This window comes from Aquarana catesbeiana, linkage group LG02 (genome assembly GCF_042186555.1).
Source record: "Aquarana catesbeiana isolate 2022-GZ linkage group LG02, ASM4218655v1, whole genome shotgun sequence".
Lineage (NCBI taxonomy): Eukaryota > Metazoa > Chordata > Amphibia > Anura > Ranidae > Aquarana > Aquarana catesbeiana.
In genome coordinates, this window is record NC_133325.1 from 172,296,683 (window position 1) to 172,317,304 (window position 20,622).

General features: G+C 43.1%; 1 protein-coding gene across 1 annotated transcript in view; it reads right to left on the minus strand.

The window, feature by feature from the left end:
• Positions 1-20,622, minus strand: part of SHMT2 (serine hydroxymethyltransferase 2) — a 144,995-nt gene that overhangs the window by 56,914 nt on the left and 67,459 nt on the right. The window contains exons 6-7 of the mRNA XM_073613825.1: positions 15,870-15,992; positions 1,223-1,362 (exon numbers count right to left, since the gene is read on the minus strand). Of these exons, the coding sequence (XP_073469926.1) occupies positions 1,223-1,362; positions 15,870-15,992 (263 nt within the window). The remainder of the gene's footprint in view (positions 1-1,222; positions 1,363-15,869; positions 15,993-20,622) is intronic.

Genomic DNA, 20,622 nt, shown 5'->3' on the forward strand with positions numbered 1-20,622 from the left:
CTCTGGGTTATCCAGTGCACACCTGCACTCTGGCTTCTCCTTTGCAAGCCTGGACTCCTTGGGAGGGTGGAGCCCAGAACCATGGTCAGGTGTTCTCAAAATAGGCCAGCACACAACTAACCAGTCAGTGTGCTGTTGAGTCTCAAAATCCGGACCCAGGACTGGGGATTTCATCCCACCTGGATCGCTACGAAAGCCCCGGGCTCCAGATCCCAAAGTGGACTTTACAAAACAACAAGGAAGCTGAAAAGCCAGTTTCCTCCAAAACAAGCAAATACACTGGAGCCCCTCAAACTGCCTGGTGGGGTACCACATTACATATATATATATATATATATATATATTATATATATACACACACACACACACACACACACACACACACACACACACACACACAATGTTCTATCAAGCCTTCCATTCACTGGTTTTTCAAAGCAGCCCAAATTCTAATTTTCTCTCCAAGTACTCTCCATAGGTTTTAAAAATAAGGTTTTTTTTCACCTTTTCATTTTGTTACAACTATTATTTATTATGATCAGTATGGTTGTATTCTATTCCATTTAGGTTTAACTATAGATAACATGAATAATACGTAGACACTTCAAGAAATAGATCCCAATATCAAACATGCATGCTTTTGGTTGTGAATGTAAATTTTAAAAAAATAAATATAACAAACAGGTTTATACCTGCAGAGAATGCATTAAGGAAAAACCTTCAGCCTTTACAATCACTTAAGCTTTTAGATAGCGTCTTATTTGGGGCCAGGGGTGCTCAGTATTAAACAGCATTTCATACAAACACCACCTGAACGGTTTCTTTTAAAGTATATGTGACATTTATACAGTACTACCAAACTTTGAACTTATACAAGGTCACACATTTCCTGATAACTACAAGAATTCTATTTTGCAAAGCAAAGTTGTGATCATACCACCCATTTAATTCAATTGACAATGCAAATAGAGGCAGTCATTGATTTACAGTTTTTATAACCATGGGGTGATAAGTAAGCTAACAAAGTAATGAAAGGTCTGAACACATGTACATGTTTTAACACTTCTAGCTAGCATAGCAAAACTGCATACTACAGGGCATATAATATTCATTATAGAGCAGAAAAAAATAGACTTGCATTACTAGGGAAAAAGTGAGTGGAAAAATGTTAGATAGTTCTATGAAAATATTTTTAAGCGCTGGAAATTGCACCAAGATTTACCTGGCCCCCCGTAGAGTCTTGTGCGTTGTTGTTGTGACCACATCAGCATGATCAAAAGGTGATGGAATGACACCAGCCGCTACCAGCCCACTAATGTGGGCCATATCAGCCAGGAGGTAAGCCTTCACCTCATCACACACCTGCAGGAGAGAAAGAGCTCATCAATATAGTTAAGTACTCACGTTCTCCAAAACAAACTTCTATTAGATATACATACCCTACAGCCACTGTCGACCATAAGGAAACTGGGCTGTGCCCCACCAGAAGGGCCTTTGTTTCCTTTGTTCCCACCTACTGCACCCTATCCATCCACATTCTTTACTTCCTGGTTTGTCACCGTCTTTAGTACCCAACCCACTCCTCAGCTATTTCCAAGTGTCCCTGAAAATTTCCCCGAGTTTGAAAACTCCATCTTTTACTAGGAATGGCACACAGTGTTAACAGCAAAGAGTGGTAAGCAAGTAGAGGTGCATGAATGGACACTTTGGTGCCGAAACCAAAAATGCAGTATGCACTTGGCTGGAAACCGAAAATGATTTTTTTTTTTTAAATGTATATATTTTTAGATATAATTGTATTATATTCTGCTTTTTAATTACTATCATCAATTTCCATTAATATGAATTTATTGTTGGCACCATTAGTGCAATAAAAGCTCAAGAAAAATGCAGTCTGCAGTCTCTGACCATCTCTTGTATCATGTCTACAATCTTTTACTTAAACTTAAACACATTGCTAATAGTATTAGCAAAATTTCCATTTAGTGCACCTCTAGCAGACATGATACAGGAGATGGTCAGACTGCAGACATGATACAAGAGATCAATGCAGCCCCACCAGTGCCGGTGTCTTGCCGAGAATGTTCCCTCGGCGGATAAGTTCCCCCCTGTACTGCGCAGGCGCAGCGCCTGCGTAGTACATACTACTCTCAGCCGCCGGAGATAGCTGAAGCTCAAATGCTTCAATCAGCTGTACACGACGCCTGCGCTCTGGGTCCAGGTTCCTTCCCCACCATCCAAGTGGACCTAGAGGGGGAATCTAAAAGTGCCGAGCGCAGCGAGGCCATGCCCGAAGCGTGGCGAGCGAAGCGAGCCCGCGAGGGGCCCTCTTACAGGCGCCGTGTACAGTTGATTTTCAGCTGTTCTGCTTCGGCTATTTCCGCCGATACCTACTGCGCAGGCGCAGTAGAGGGGGGAACTTATACGCCGAGCGGAACTTTCTCGGCAGAACACCGGATCACACAGAGCAGAGATCTCCCGCTGTGTCATGGAGCTGGATTTGAATTTCCCAGGGTGGGCGGCTCCAGTAACAAAATCTCACCTCCTATGATACATGTCACACTGATTAAATTTCTCGGCATTGGATCAGTGTTCCGTCTATCACAGGGGGCCGGACTTTGTTACAGGGCTGCCGAACAATTCAGCTCCATAACAGAGGGAGATCGCGGCTCTACTTGATAAAGAGAGGAGGAGAAAAGGAGAGGACTTGGGCGCACTAGAATGACACCGCCACAATGTGCGGCACTATGCTGCCAGTCAGCATTATCTTTCTAAGACCACCACTATGTCCTTGCATATAACGGTACATTCATTTTCGCGCTACAGATACATTCTTGGGGGCGCAGTTCAAACATTATGTTGTTCACAGAGCACCATAACATCTAACCAGTCGCAACCCAGATACCAGTTTTCAGATACTGGATGAAGATCCAGGGAAAATGAGGAGGGCTCCCAAGTACTGGGACCACTTCTAACTTTAATGATCAGCAAGAAGGGATTTTCTGTCTAAAGTCCCTTTTAGAGGCAATAGCACCACAATGTGGAAGTAAAGCTGGTTTGTTAATAAAGCAGATTCTACGGTTCCTCTCAATACAAAAGCTATGTTTGTGTTACTAAACATTCTTTCTCGTACAAGCTCCGTGATCTTTAGTAGGAATTTTCAACCAACGTTCTCATTTAGCAATTCAGAGTTAAGATCAATTCCACTCCCATATGTCTGCTATAAATTTAGCCTTAATTCGCTCTTCAGAGAGGTTTTTAGTCTTGTAAGCTCACAGGTTGAGACTTCTCTAGTTTTCCTCCCAAAACTCCAGAGACTTTTTGTACTCAGACTGGCAACATTTTGCTTAAAATAGCCAAACATCTTTTTTTCCTCCGGTTCATGATTTATACCCAAAGGGTCTCAAGACAATGAAAGACTAACCCAGCCAAGATGCTGCACCTTCTGTTGTCTCATTTGGAGCAGAATTTCTGCATAAACACAAACACAATGTATCAGTCTACAGGCATGTATCAGGTCCCCCAGGTACTTGCCTCTGATGGAACACGCTATATTAGTCTGGATTTTCTATCAGCCCTGTACCTGCTTAAGAACAAACGAGAAAGAATAGTACTCTCTAGTAAAACTGCATAATATAAATGAGACTTTCACATTAGATGTTCATGTTATAAAATAGCAACCACTTTAAAATCAATTCTGTTTGCTATTTTGCGTGGGATCTACCTTTACTGAAAACCTTCCTAGCTCCAATTTTTCATTCTGGCCAGCTTTAGTAAGGACGAAGAAGAAAAAACTGCTGTGGTGCATTTCTACCATAATTTTTTTTTTTTTAAATAAAAGTGGAGGGCTCATATCACATAGCAGCACATTTCAACTGGTTCAAAGGAATGGTGGTTTCTAAAATTTTCTTAAACGTGTATGCAGCATTGCAAAAGTCCATTCGAACCTGCTAGTTTCTTCATCTCAGAGGGATAAACAAGCATTTTCAAAGCAAGTGCCCATGTTAGAGGTCTTTAACCACTTGGCAACATCGAACTGTACACAGCGGGAGCCTGTCAGCAAGTCCTGACCAATGATTCACGGTTGGAACCTGCTGATCGGCTGTGTGGTAAACACAGAGCTCAGTACAGTGGGAGTGATCTGTCAGTTGCTCATCCCTGCAAAGGCATAAAAAATTTGAAGCTACGGGCTGTTTATTCTCCAATTCGATAGTGCACCACCATTATATGTATATAAATTATTAAATATACATACATATACACACACACACACACACTTCTATATACATATACACACGCCCATATATATATATATATATATTTGGACAGAGGCACAATTTTCATACTTTTGGCTCTGTATGCCACCAGAATAAAATTACATTTATTCCAAATTAACAATCATAAATAAAATGGTAATTTTTAATGCTTTGTTGAGAATCCTTTACTGGCAATGACTGCCTGAAGTCTGGAACCCATGGACATTACCAAAGACTGGGTTTCCTCCTTTCTGATGCATTGCCAGGCTTTAACTGCAGCTGTCTTAAGTTCTGTGTGAGTCTTTTTGCCTTTAGTTTTGCCTTCAGCAAGCGAAATGCATGATCAATTGGGTTGAGATCAGGTGATTGAATCGGCCATTGCAGAATAGTCCACTTTTCCTCCAAAAGCTCCTGGGTTGCTTTTGCAGTGTGTTTTGGATCATTGTCCATCTGTACTGTGAAGCGCTGTCCAATCAGCTTTTCTGCATTTGGCTGAATCTGGGCTGACAGTGTATCTCTAAACACTGCAGAATTCATCTGGCTGCTTCTGTCTTCTGTCCCATCAATAAACACCAATGACCCAGTGCCACTGGAAGCCATGCATGCCCATGCCATCACACTGCCTCCACCACGTTTTACAGATGACGTTGTGTGCTTTGGATCACAAACTGTTCCAAAACTTCTCCACACTTTTTTCTTCCTGTCATTCTGGTACAGATTAATCTTAGTTTCATCCGTCCAAAGAATGCTTTTCAAGAACTGGTCTGGCTTTTTTAGATGTTGTGACAGACTCACCCGGGACAAAGGCTATTGGAGGGGAATGAATGTGAGCCTCTTGCCAACAGATTATGGGCCCTGGATTTTAAGGGAACAATACTCTGCAAGGGGAATTAGAAACCCACTCTGATCTGTACTAATCAGACTCAATCGTGTATATATGTATATATTGGATGTTGTCTCATTCTTTTGTGGACTCTTTGCTGTGGTCATTTGGGATGGGTGTCCCTGTAGAGGGAGGGGGGATTCCTCCAGCAGCCCCCCTGCTAAGACTGATTCATAATGCTGGGACAAAAATACTGTTAGGAGATGCTGATGTCAATTCCAGACACCTGTCTGTTGCCTGCTAGAATGTGTTTATTGTAAATAAGTCTAGTATGGAATCCAAGAGTCATTAGATCCCCGTTGTTTGTGTTAATTAACTCTGCTATTGTGTGAAGAAGAGTTCTGTGTTGATTTGTGATAATGCTGATTGTGTTTTCTGAGCTACAAGACGGCCAGTCTGGCCTAAAGGTCATGACTGAGTCATCTAGGCTGTCTAAAGGGATTAGTTAATTAGCCCATGTTAATTAGGTTTCTGGTCACAGGTGTATGTTCAGAGTAATATGAGCAGGAGGTATGCACCTCCTCTTTTACTGTATAAAAGAGCCTGTATTCCTTTCAATAAAAGAGATTCCTGTTTGAACTTACATACAGCCTGTCTGGTGTTTGTTCTGAGCTAGCACAACTGGATTCGAACGGCACATAGCTGTAGTTCGATTCCCGGAGCATTGGATGACCCAACCATCAGATGTTGCGATCTGCAATCTGATTCAATAGCCACAGAGGAGTGTTGGGAGAGTGGAACCGAGCGAGCAGGGTTTTTTTGACAGTCTAAGCTGGCTTTTCTATTCTTCAGGCTTATGAATGGTTTGCACCTTGTGGTGGGACCCTCTGTAGTTGCTCTGGTGAAGTCTTCTTTCAACTGTAGACTTTGACAATGATACGCCCACCTCCTGAAAAGTGTCCTTCGCTTATCTGGATGTTGTGAATGGGTTTTTCTTTACCATAGAGCGGAACCTGCGACCATCCACCACTGTTGTCTTCCGTGGCTGTCCAGGCCTTTTTATGTTGCTGAGCTCACCAGTACATTCTTCTTTCCTCAGAATATACCAAACTGTTGATTTGGCCACTCCTAAAATGTTGATGCTATATCTCTGATGGATTTTTGTTTTTGAAGCCTTATAATGGCCTGTTTCACTTACATGGACAGCTCCTTTGAACGCATGATTTAGGTTCACAGCAATAGATTCCAAATGCAAATACCACACTTAAAATCAACTCCAGACCTTTTATCTGCTTAATTGATGAAGAAATAATGAAGGAGTAGCCCACACCTAACAATGAAACAGCTTTTGATTCAACTGTCCAATTCCTTTAGGTCCCTTGAAAAAGGGGGGAGGGGGCCAATTAGAGCTGTAATTTCTAAACCCTTCCTCTGATTTGGATGTACATACCTTCAAATTAAACGAGAGAGAGTGTCCACTTTCAGCCCATATCCATTATATAACTATAGCTTACAATTATGAGCTTTTATCTAAAACCGTTATTCCAAAAGGAAAATAAACTGTTGCTGTAACAGCTTATAAAGTGTGAGCCAGGGTTCGGCTTTAATTTATTAGTCAAGTCACTCCAAATCTAACACTACCACTAACTACAAACACTCTCCGCAGACAATGGGTGTCTCTGTTGCTCCTACATTCAGAGAGGTGATATTAGCACATTCACACCTACCACCCCATATGTAGTGCCTTTGAGGGAACACTTAGATGACCTTTCACACTCACACACTACCATTCATTTATTTACTTTTTTTCCTATACATTCCTTGTAGGACACCATGCACGATAAGTGCACATATATCACACTTGGACTGTGCTTTGGCCATCCGGCCTTCCTTTGGCTGCTTTCCTTGGTCCTTGGAGGGTTTTTCTCGCCTCAACCCCGGAATGGACACCCTACCCGAGATCCCCACAAGTTCCCGTGCAGAGGTTGGGCCCAGCCATGGGGCAGAGTTGTAAGCCACTGACCTGTCGCCATTTTTTTGGGAAAATAACTTCTCCCCTATTTAGAGGGCACTAATAATTATTGATATTTCTTTACAGTATACTTTCGTACTACACTCCTGATGAGTGGCTGTAACGCCATGAAAAGCGTCGCATGCCATTAGATACCAAGATATACCTGGTTCCATTATGTATATATTTTTTATGCATCCATCTTATTGTTTGTCTATCCTTTCAACTCATTACTTGTATTTCATGCTATGAGCAGTATAATTTAGGTGCAAGTCATGTGACTACCAATTTATTTGATACAATATCTATGTAAGAGTTTGGTATGAATTTTAGATTATAATAAACTCGGGGGCGTGGCCGAATGTGATCGCGGCGGGACGCGTTTCTCAGGAGCTCCAGCTATCCCCCGGTAATTATCCTGATAACGGCCGACTGACCAGCTTTAACTAGCATTGACAGTGCAGTTATCCCTGCGGAAACACCCGGGCTTCATAAGATGCCGTCTTCAGCAACAAAAAGGCAGAAGAATCAGCATATACAGCTGCCGCCGGATCAGCGGCTTCTTCGCTCTCAGGGAAGCATGGCGGCTGGCTCCGCGCACTCCCTTTCCGTCTCATCTCTAGTCTCAGCAACTCTGCGCACCAAACCAGCAGCAGTGAAGATGGCACAGCAAGGTGCCTCTGTATCCAGGGAACCGGAGGACTCTTCTCCCATATCACAGGAGATTGAGGTGGATACAGCAGCCATAACAGGTCCGATCCTGGAAGCTATTGCAGCATCGAAATCCGAGCTTATGGGACACATAGATCTGCTGGCATCTGAATGCAATCTCATCCGTCATGATCTCGACAAGATTAGAGGCAGACTAACCACAGCAGAGGACCGCATATCGGAGGTGGAAGACACCTCATGTACAGGTCTCACAACTGGCAGAACTAAAGGGGATAGTAGACACATTACAACGCAGAGCAGAGCACGCTGAAAACCGCCAGAGAAGAAATAATGTGAGAGTGGTGGGGTTACCTGAGGGGGCTGAAGGGTCTGCCACGACCACATTTGCAGAGCAGTTTTTTAAATCCCTGCTGGCACTCGGTGATCTCCTCCCCACTTATGTCGCTGAAAGAGCGCACAGGGTCCCAACAGGAGCTAGGCCCTCGGGAGCTCCACCACGGCCATTTCTTGTCAGGTTTCTTAATTACAGAGACCAAGATAGGTTACTGGCGGAGGCTCGGAAACACAAGGAATTAAAATTTGAAAATGCTCGAATTATGCTGTTCCCAGATTTTTCAGCGAAGACTCAGAGAAGGAGACGTTCCTTTACAGATGTGAAGAGAAGGCTAAGAGAGAAGGAACTGAAATACAGCATGCTGTATCCAAGTCGTCTCCGTGTACAACATAAAAAAGGTACTGTAAAGTTCTTTGAGACCCCGCAGGATGCTAGCGACTGGCTACTGTCCCTTTTGGGAAGGAATTTTCTTTTATACTTTTTTCCCCATTTGATCAGTGCCCTGATTAAAAATTGTTGCTTTCGCTTTTTATAATTTTTGTTTTGGTTATCTGCTCCCTTCAACTCTTTGGATCAGTTATGGACGCAAGGCAGGAGTGCTGGGGGTCCGTTGGCCTGAGATCCAGATATCTATCACTTAGTGGGTCGCCTTTCGCAAATGAGACGTTGCAAATGCGCAATCATTGCATGCAGTTAAAATGGGAGATGTTTTACAAAGGATGTACTATACATCATAGGCAGTCATTGCAATCCTGCTTCTTGTATCTGTCCCCCTAAATAACTCCTGGTTGTTTGGTCAATCGGTTGTACTTTTACGTACTTGAACTAAGCATGGAGTCTCACTGGAAAGCCACTGACTATTTTTCTTTTTTCTCGTCTTCTATGCCAAACGGTCGACACTTTTAGTTGAACTCTTTTTTCTTCGTTACAGGGCTCAAGCTGCATACCAGACAATTTTTTGTTTGGGTTTTTTGGTTTGGTTCTTAGTTTCTGGTATAACAGCAGGGGGGGGAGTTGATCGGTGTCATATATATCGTGATAATAGTGCACTACGTATACCTAGAATTTACCTGTCCTTAAGTATATTCTGCACAGCAGATGTTCTATTGGTATCAGGGGTAACCTGAATGGTAATTCTTTTATATCGCTATTATGGATAGCAAGATAAAAATTATTATCATGGAACGTTAGGGGACTTAATAAGTTTAAAAGGGCTGCAGTATTTCAGTACCTTAGGCAAGTAAAACCACATATCGTCCTCCTTCAGGAAACCCACCTGGAGGGCAGCAAAATTCTTTCTTTACGCAAATCCTGGATTCAAAGGAGCACTGCATTCCACTTACTCCACGTATGCCAGAGGGGTATCTATATTAATTAGTAAGGCAATTGCATGCACCATCCACCAGGTTTTCACTGATCCGGGAGGTTGATATGTGGCGATAGTTTAAGATGTTCTTTTTCATAAAATACTGCTGGTGAATATTAACTTGCCTCCTCCGTTTCAGGGGAAATTATTGTCCGATTTATTGGTAACATTGGCACCATACATGCATCTACCCGTGCTATTTATGGGAGACTATAATGCCATCCTAGACTCTGTATTGGACTCTTCCAATGCAGCTAGACCAGCTTCAGTGGAGTTGTGCTCTTGGGCATTAGTGGCGGGTTTAACCGAGATTTGGCGGTGGAAGCACTCGGAGACCGTGTCATACTCGCATTTGTCTTCCATGCATAAATCTTCAGCCAGAATAGATTTGGCCTTCGGGAGTACTTCCATGTTAAAAACCATCCATGAGTCAGAGTATTTGGCTGGTGGAACTTCTGACCACAACCCACTGCTGGTTACCCTGGACTTCCCCTCCGGGGGAGGGAGGGGGGGTTGGAGACTAGCTCCAGGTTGGTTACAGGAAGAACAGGTAACTGCTCAAATTCAAACAGCAATAGACACATTCTGGGCAACTAATGTCAAGTCGGCAGATCCACCCATAGTTTGCGATGCATTTAAAGCCATGTCAAGGGGTGAGTGTATCTCGGCAATTAAGGCAGTCATGAAGGACCATAATGAGGAGTGCAGTCTCTTGTTGGCCAAAGAGCGGGAGTGTGCTCAGGCCCAAGTTGATTCTCCCTCCCCCACTATGAGTAACTGTTAGAGATTAGGAGAAAGGTGGCGTTACACTTCTCAAGCCTAGCTCATACTGAGGCAAAGCAAAGGGCAGAAAACATTTTTGCTGAGGGTGACAAAAAATGGCAAGCTTTTGGCTAACCTGGCAGCTGATCAAAGGATACCCGTTAGTATCCCTGTGATAAGGAATGGGGCTGGGAAGTTGATCACGGAGCCGCTGGGTATTCTGGAAGAATTTGTAAGTTTTTACAAGACCCTATACTCACCTATCAAATCTTATAATATGGCTGAGTTGTAGGAGCTACTTCAGAGCCTCTCAATGCCGAAACTGGCGGACACTGATGTCATTTTAGATGAAAATATCTCCATTATAGAAATTGAGGAAGCCATACTTGCCTTTCCCCCTCAGAAGGCTCCGGGTCCGGATGGATTCCCCGCTGATTTCTACAAAGTGTATATGTCACAAATAGCTCACAGACTAAACCTACTTTACACACATTGCTGGGAGCAGGGAGCCTTGCCGGCCTCAATGATGGAGGCATATACGGTGCTTCTCTTGAAGCCTGGCAAAGACCCGATGGCTCAGCTTATCGCCCAATAGCGCTGCTCAACATGAACCTCAAGATACTTGCAAAAGTTCTTCAAGATTGGCCAGGGTTATTTCAACCCTGGTGAATATTGACCAGACAGGTTTCATGCCTGGCATGTCAATGGACACAAACCTAAGGAGATTATTCACATATCTACAGTTAGTACAGAGTTTCTGGCTGAGCTTGTTGTCTCAATAGACATTGAGAAGGCCTTTGACTCTGTGGACTTGCCATTCATGCAAAAGGTGTTGGAGGCCATGGGATTCGGTCCTGGCTTCCGCCGTTGGGTCATGCTGCTATATAGTGCTCCGAAGACGACGGTTAGGCTCGGTACCATGGTCTCTGATTTTTTTCCCAATAGGTAGAGGCACTAGACAGGGGTGCCCTCTGTCCCCCTTTCTTTTTGCCCTAATGATGGAATCTATGGCCAGGGCAATGAGACAATCTGAGGAGGTGGGAGCAATTCGGGTGGGAAACATTAAAGAATGTATTGCGTTGTACGCTGATGACTTGCTTCTCTTTCTTAGGGATCCGGGGCCATCTCTAAGAGCTGCCCTGCAAATTTTAGGCAAATTTACCATCTTTTCAGGTCTACGGGTAAACTGGAACCTGTCATCGATTCTGCCATTAGGCCCAGCCGCAAAAAACTTATCAGACGATACATTACCGCTGCAGTGGGTCACCTCGATCACCTACCTTGGGGTTAAACAGCCAATCTTCAGGACTATATGTCGCTAAATCTCCTTCCACTAGTGACTAGACTTAAACAGAAAATATTGGCATGGAAGAACTTACCCCTCTCGTTGCTGGGAAGGGTTAGCCTCATTAAAATTAAGTTTCTTCCAGTAATACTATATTTTTTACGACGCTCTCCGTTGTGGGTCCCAGCCTCTTTCTTTAAATCTCTAAATGGCATAATAGGGTCTTTCATTTGGTCACCACAGTCACCTTGCATAAGTATCAAAATTCTACAGGAGCCATGGGGTCAGGGAGGGTTGGCACTACCTGACTGGCAGAAATATCTGGCAGGGCAGATGGTGTTTGCCAGGAGATGGCTGATGAAGGAGATTCTGCTACGGTTGTAGAGGCGGCTCATCTGGGGTCATATGAGAGTTTGTGGATGGCCTTATATAAGGGTCAGAGATCTTACTTGCCTTTGTCAGGTTCAATGAAGGCAACCATAAAGCCATGGGAGATTACTACCACTATGATGTCCCCTAGTTATTCAGGAGTTACGCCTTCAGCCCCATTGTGGATGAACCCAAATCTCCCACACGTCTTCTCTCTTCCAGATCCCACACTGTGGGCGTCTAAGGGTGTCAAAGTATTAAATCATATTACCAGAGAGGGGGAGCTTTGCACATTTGATCAGATAAAAGCCAGGCATGATTTGCCCTACTCCCTTTTCTTTCGCTATTTGCAGCTGCGCCACGCTTTTCAGGCCTAGTTCAATAGTCAAAGAATTGAATATGCCCCGTCAGCACTGGAGACCCTCTTGTCAAAAGAAGAACTGGTCAAGCCTCTGTCCACAGTATATAAATCTCTCTTAAAAAAATGCCTTTGGGAATATCGAAATGTAGGGAGCGGTGGGTAAAAGATCAGAGATATACAAGGGGAGGATTGGGATGATATGTGGGATCACCCCTTTAAATATTTAGCGTTTGCAAGGGACCACTTAATTCATTTTACTTCATTGTGTATATTTTACACCTGCCAGGTTATCCCGCATTTATCCTACAGTCAGCAGTCAATTCTGGAGATGCTCCCACTCTCCAGCTGACTCGGAGCATGTATTCTGGAGTTGCCCACAGATTCAAATTTTTTGGGCTGGCATCACAAAAGGTCTTGCAGAGATGCTCAGTGCCCCAGTCCCTATGACTCCCAGAGTTTGCTTAATTGGTTTAGTGGAGGAGGTGGTCCCATCTAGAGCACACCGCACTTTACTAAATATTGGTCTGGTTTATGGTAGAAAAGCTATACTATTGAACTGGAAGCACCCACGTTGTCATATTGGAAAGGACTGGTTAAATCGATTATACACTTATACAGAGCAAGTTGTAGGTCCAGAGGCTGCAAAAAAGTTCAAAAATGTTTGGCAGGCCTGGGTAGACTCTTCGGCTACTGTGGGCTAAAACGGTTGAAGTATACGTATGTAGGAGGTTAACAAAGGCTTAGAGCTCCTGAGCTACATTGAGCAATAAATGAAAAAAGTCCCCATCTGCACAACAGTAACAGGTTATTTTCCCACATAGGAGCATAAATGTCAGATAACTAATGAGCAGGGTTCGAAGTTAACTAGTCATAAGGTGCACATCATCTTAAGGGATAACTATGGTAACCGGTCGGGTAGGGGGCGGTGGGGGGAGTTAAGGAGGAAGTAAGTTGAACTATGTTAGTTCTTTCTGTGGCCCTGTGTGGCCGTTACCGATGTGGTACATTGCCCATTGGTTGTATGTGTGTTTAAATGTGATGTGTTTTATTGCAAATTTCAATAAAAAGAATTAAAAAAAAAATAAACTAATTTAAACATACATATATGTGTACTTATGCCATTTGATATGGCGGGCCTCATTTAAAGTCCCAATTTCTCTCCTTTCCTGTAACCTATGCTAGTAACTATTACCTGTATGAATCCAAATTGCATAGTAAAGGTTTGTACCTTAACCATTTTAAGACCAGGCCAATTTTTTTTTTGCTAGAAAATTACTTGGAACCCATATATATAGCGGTCTTACAAGTGCACTTTTTTTGGAAAAGTACACTTTTTTAAATTAAAAAATAAGACAACAGTAAAAGTTAGCCCAATTTTTTTTATATCGTGAAAGATGTTACGCTGAGTAAATTGATACCCAACATGTCAGGCTTCAAAGTTGCGCCCGCTCGTGGAATGGCGACAAACTTTTACCCTTAAAAATCTCCATATGCAACATTTAAAAAAATTCTACAGGTCGCATGTTTTGAGTTAGAGGAGTTCTAGGGCTAGAATTATTGCTTTCGCTCTACCAATCGCGCCGATACCTCACATGTGTGTTCTGAACACCATTTTCATATGTGGCTGCTACTCAAGTATACGTTCGCTTCTGCACGCGAGCTTGGCGAGACGGGGCACGTTTAATTTAAAAATAAAAAAAAAAAATTTCTCATTTTACCTTTTATTCTTACACTGTTCTTAAAAAAAAAAAAAAAAAAAAAGGCAGTTTTATCCCTTTTAAAGGTAAACATCCCTTGCTATAGAAAAAAAAAGAAGAAAAGAAGTTGCTTTAAGAGCTATGGGCGGAAGTGACATTTTGACGTCGCTTCCGCCCTGCAATGGTACGGATACGGGTGGGGGCCATCTTCCCCTCACTCATCTCCATACCTAACAGGAAGGAGGACACGATTGCTTCCGCCGCTGCCGACGTCTCCGGTAAGCGACGGAGGGCACCGGGAGGGGAGGCCCCCTCTCCCACTACCGATAAAAAAGTAATCTCTTGGCAAGTCTGCCACAGAGACCACTTTTATCTGAAAGAGAACAGCCCGCTGAAGAAGAGGATACTGGGGTTATGGCAGCTAGCTGCTATAACGATACCCCTCTTCAAACAGCCGACGTATAACGACGGCGGGCGGTCCTAAGTGGTTAAAGCCTAATGCCCCGTACACACGGTCGGACTTTGTTCGGACATTCCGACAACAAAATCCTAGGATTTTTTCCGACGGATGTTGGCTCAAACTTGTTTTGCCTACACACGGTCATACAAAGTTGTCGGAAAATCCGATCGTTCTGAACGCGGTGACGTAAAACACGTACGTCGGGACTATAAACGGGGCAGTAGCCAATAGCTTTCGTCTCTTTATTTATTCTGAGCATGCGTGGCACTTTGTCCGTCGGATTTGTGTACACACGATCGGAATTTCCGACAACGGATTTTGTTGTCGGAAAATTCTATCTCCTGCTCTCCAACTTTGTGTGTCGGAAAATCCGATGGAAAATGTCCGATGGAGCCCACACACTGTCGGAATTTCCGACAACACGCTCCGATCGGACATTATCCATCGGAAAATCCGACCGTGTGTACGGGGCATTAGAGCGGTCGGTCGGCTAGCTCGCAAGAACAACCGATGCGGCTCAGCATCCACTCAGCTGTTATTACAAGAAGAGAGGGGACATCCCATGCCCCCCTCCCTGCCGCCTTCGGCCGCGCTCTTCCATCCCATCGGGAGACGCAAGCCACCAGCCATCACTTCCACCGGCTGGCCGAAGACCCGAACAAAGCCTATGCTTTGTTCGTCTCTGATCTAGTAACATGACATCACTTCCGGATTACTGGCATCTTAAAGGCGCCAGTTTTAAAAAATAGAAAGTATTCAAAAACGCAGATCTTGACGTTCTGAATACTTTCAAGCGCAGAAGAGGTGCTTGGGATCTTATAGACCCCTGATACCTCCATAAGAGTACCTGTCACAAGGGATGTTTACATTTTAACATTACATTATAAAAAGAACAGTGTAAAAATCAAATTCTTAAATGTACAGAATATTGGCACCCGGTATCAGCCTGAAAGGCAGCTGAAAATAAATAAAACACCACACAAATCGGTCGATCCCTATCTAAAAATTTTATATATATATATATATATATATATATATATATATATATATATATATATATATATATATATATATATATATATATATATATATATATATATATATATATATATATATATATATATATATATATATATATATATATATATACACACACACACATTGATCTAAGTGATATATCTGTATTTTCAGTTTTAGGTTTCTGGATATTATATTCTTGACTAAAGAAAACCACACTATTGTTAACAGAATAGATATATTGAAAAGGTAACACAATGCATGGAAACACATATCATCGATAAGCAGGAGCTAAAACATTGCACACGAACGAAAGGATTACACCAAGAATCCTGGTGGAGCAAGCTGAAATAATGTCATTAGCAAATTTTAACCTCCTGTACAAGAAAACATGAGCATATTTGGAAAATAACACACTAGAATATAAAATGTTAATATAGAGGGTATACCACCTACCTTTCTCATCCTGGCATAATCTATCAGTCGTGCATATGCACTGGTACCAGCAATAATGAGTTTTGGTCGGAAGAGACGAGCGGTCACCTCTAGTTGGTCATAGTCAATTAAGCCAGTCGCTGGCTAAAAAAACAAAAACAAAGCTAAAATAAGTGGATTGCAAACATTGCTGCACAAAACAGATTTAGAGACAAAACTACAACTGCATTTTGGCTGCTGTCTGTTAAGTCAAAACCTTGACAGTTCCTGCATTTAAAGTGGTACAATAGTCTAAAAAAAAAAAATTTTTACCTCAAAGTGGATGGAAACCTCATTCATGAAACCTGACCCTGGGCATATATATATATTTTACTTATCTCTCTCTCCAAAGCTCTGAGTCCCATGTCTTTCTGCTGCTCAGTTCCTCTCAACATAACTTCTGAAAAGTTCTCCGACACAGGAGATAAAAGCAGCTGGAAATTTGTGTCGGGGAGGGAACTGAGGCTGCATTCATACAACAGCGTTTTGAATCGCGGGCAGATGTGGCACGTGTCAGCCTGCCATTTGACAGTGCCATTGTGTGAATGACAAATCGCGGAACTCGCATTTGAGATGCCATGCACTTGAATCACCTAAAATTGCAGTTCGGGTCTGCCGCGATCGTCACGCGATAAAACGTGCTGCAATCGCGCCAATCTGCCCTGCAGGAAGCACGTCGCCCAAAAAGAGTTCAGGAGCTTCTTTTCGGCGACATGCTTCCCTCGATGTGGATTGCAGCAAGTCAATCGCTGCAGATCCGAACCGTAACGAGGTGTCATTCAAATGAATGTCATCTTAAATGTGAGTTCCACAACTTGTCATTTAACACAATGGGGCTGTCAAATCGCGGGCAGATTTGCAGCAAATCTGCTGCGTGATTCAAAGAGAGAGAGAGATAAGCAGAGAGCTGGTCTTGTCACAGCACAGCTCTGCAAGTATCTTCGTTCCTCTTACTACGAGAAGGGGGGTGTGCCTTTCCCTCCAATCAGCTCACACAAAGTGACTCCCCTCCCACTGCTGAAAAAGGAAGAAAGATTTCTAACACTATGTGCACTTTCCAAAGCGTGTAGAAAGATAAAACTTATGTAGGATGATTTGTTTAATCTCTGTATCTGAGGTTGTTCACTTCACTGGGTGCACGAGTGCTGTGAGTACCTGTGTATTTTATTGTTGAGTATTGGTGTCAGGAAGCTAGTTGTTAGTTAATTGGACAGAACATAATCCCTAATCCTCATTAAATTAGTAGGTACGATGACTAGAGGGGCTGGAGATGCAATTCGGTATACATCTTGCGGCATGTATGCGTTCCTTGATCATCTGATTAAGGGCGAATACTGCTGTGCAAAAATGTAAGCACATTGTTTCCCCGGAAGCCCATATTCTGCATCTAGTGAACCAACTGTCAGCACTGCAAAGAATCTCCATCTCAAAGGAGAGCTGGGAACGTACTCGGCAGGGGCCAGAACAGAGGCAGGTGGAGAGAAAGTTGTGCATGCACCAGAGAAGAGTAGTTGGGTGACAGTCAGGAAGGGTAGAGGGGAAAGAGTCAGGGAGGCAGATCCTGAGCTGGAACATCCCAATAAGTACGCCCTGTTGCATGGCATTGGGTGAAACCAGTCAGGGACCAGCACTGCTGGAGCAAAGTGACGCTGCTGCTGCCAGGGAAAGAACTCCTCCAGTGAGAGTGGGGGGGGGGGGGCGGCAAGGGTAAGGAAAGGAAGATTTTGGTGGTAGGGGACTCAGTTCTCAGAAGGACAGAGAGGGCAATCTGTAACAAGGACCTGAAGCGCCAAACTGTATGTTGTCTACCAGGTGCTTGGGTTTGGCACATCACGGATCTGGTTAACAGATTACCGGGGTGCACGTTGGCACTTATGACGGAGGAAGATGGAGTGTCCTAAAAAAAAAAAAATCGATTGTAGGGATTTAGGAACTAAATTGAGGAATAGGACCTCCAAGGTAGTCTTTTCAGAAATACTACCGGTACCTCGAGCCACACCAGAAAGGCAGAGGGAGATTAGGGCAGTAAACCAGAGGCTGAGGAGCTGGTGTAGAAAGGAGGGGTTTGGGTTCCTGGAGAACTGGCAGAAAAAAGGAAAAAACAGGTCAAACAGGTTTGTAAAGGGGCTTCAATATGGAACTCTCAGCAGTATAGATACAAAAGTTTATTAATAAAAAAAAAAGAAGAAACAAAACCAATATCATGTGGCTAATAGCCAAAAAACAATAAAAACCTTCACCAATATTAAAATATTGTGACAACGTTGTCGCTATAACCCACATTAAATTGGTTTTGTTTCTTTTTTTAATTAGTAAAGTTTGTATCTATACTGCTGAGAGTTCCATATTGAAGCCACTTTACAAACCTGCTTGGCTTGTTTTTTTTTCTGCATACACCGCTTGGCTTTGGGAACCCCAACCTATTATCAAGTTGAGTCAGTAATATACACATCTAAATTTTCAGCATTGTTCTTTTCCCGATTTTATTTTTGAATAGTTCCTGGAGAACTGGGCCGACTTTTTCAGTTGGTCAACAGCTCTATAGAAGGGATGGACTGCACCTAAATGAGAAGGGTGCATATCTGCTGGGAGTGATTATAGCCGAAAAGATAGAGGGGCTTTTAAACTAGGCGACCGGGGGTGGGGGGTCCAGACAGATTGCCAGCGTGGAATGTATTTCAGTAGGTAGTATTGGGGGCATTAGTGGTAGGTTGGCTAAAACACCTAAACCCATGGTAAGTATAGTAATAAGTTCTATTTCCAACCTCAAAACACCCAATAAAGAGATCGTATGCATCCGAACAAAACTATGAGGCATGTTTACTAATGCCAGGAGTCTGGCAGACAAGATGGGAGAACTATAGCTGCTACTGTATGAGGAGAAATGTGATTTAGTGGGAATTTTAGAGACCTGGTTCAATAGCTCTCATGATTGGCTGGCAACCATTCAAGGGTATTCCCTATATCGCAGGGACAGGGAGAGTAAAAAAGGGGGAGGGGTATGCCTGTATACAGGTGAATGTGAGGGATGACATCACTAATGGAGCAAGGGAAGAGATGGAATCCTTATGGGTAAAGTTACAAAAGGAGGAAACCAAGGATAAAGTAATACTGGGAGTATGCTATAGGCCCCCCTAACCTGAGGGAGGAGGGGGGAGATGGACCTCCGATCACAGTTTGGAATGGCAGCAAGGATGGGAAGTGGGAAGTGTCATAATGGGGGAAGTGGGAAGTGTCATTATAATCGGAGATTTTAATTATCGAGACAGACTGGGCGGAAGGAACCACGCATTCATCTAAGGCTCGCCATTTCCTAAATGTCTTACAGGGCAATTTCATGGGTCAGATGGTAAATACACTGACAAGAAACAATTCGTTACTAGACCTACTGATTACTAACAATACAGACTTCATCGCGGATGTAGAAATACGGGGCAACTTAGGAAACAGCGATCACAGGTCAATTCGTTTCTACATAAATCACACAAATCAGAAACTTAAGGGGAATACAAAGACATTGAATTTCAAAAGAGCCAACTTCCAGAAACGATGCTCCTTGCTAGAAGATAATAAATGGGATAAAATCCTAGGAACAAAGAACACTGAGGAAAAATGGGTGTGATTTATGAGCATATTAAAATAAGGGTATTAGCCAGTGCATCCCAGAGGGTAATAAATTTAAAAGAGCAAATAAAAGCTCTGGGTGGCTTAACGCCAACGTAAAAATTCATATAAAAGCAAAGGAGGTGGTCTTCAAAAATACAAGACAGAGGGATCATCAGCATTCCAACTGTACAAAGAATGCAATAAGAAATTTAAGGGTGTAATCAGGGCGGCTAAGATAGAACATGAGAGGCACACAGCGGAGGAAAGTAAGAAAAATACCAAGAAATTCTTTAAGTACATAAATTGTAAAAGAGGACAGATCATATTGGCCCCATAAAGAATGATGAATGGAATCTGGTTACAAAGGATGGTGAGATGGCGAAGGTTTTGAATGTATTCTTTTCCTCAGTCTTCACGAGGGAAACCGGGGGCTTCAGTAACCAAAACTGCAATGTTTATCCTCATGACACATGACAGGAAGCACCCCCGTGGTTAACAGGGGACAGAAACAGACTTGAGAAACGTAACATAAAAAAGTGACCGGGACCAGATGCTTGCGCCCAAGGATCCTTAAGCAGCTCAGCCAAGTAATTGCCAGACCGTTGTTCCTAATTTTTACGAACAGTCTACTGACTGGTATGGTACCAGCTGATTGGAGAAAAGCCAATGTAGCACCAATCTTTAAAAAAAGGACCAAGACATATCCCTGGGAACTACAGACCAGTTAGCCTACCATCAATAGTATGCAAGCTCTTGGAAGGGGTAATAAGGTATCATTAGCAGTAATCAGGATGGATTAATTAAAAATTGTTCTTGCCAAACAAATCTATTAACCTTCTGAGGAGGTGAGCTGCCATCTAGATGAAGGAGGGCCGGTAGACGTAGTGTATCTGGATTTTGCAAAGGCATTTGATACAGTTCCCCACACAAGTTTACTATTCAAGCTAAGGTCTGTCGGCATGGACCAAAGAGTGAGTACCTGGATTGAAAACTGGCTGCAAGGGCGAGTTCAGAGGGTAGTGATAAATGGGGAGTACTCGGAATGGTCCAATGTGGAAACTGGGGTCCCTCAGGGTTCTGTCCTGAGACCAATCCTATTTATTCATAAATGATCTGGAGGATGGGATAA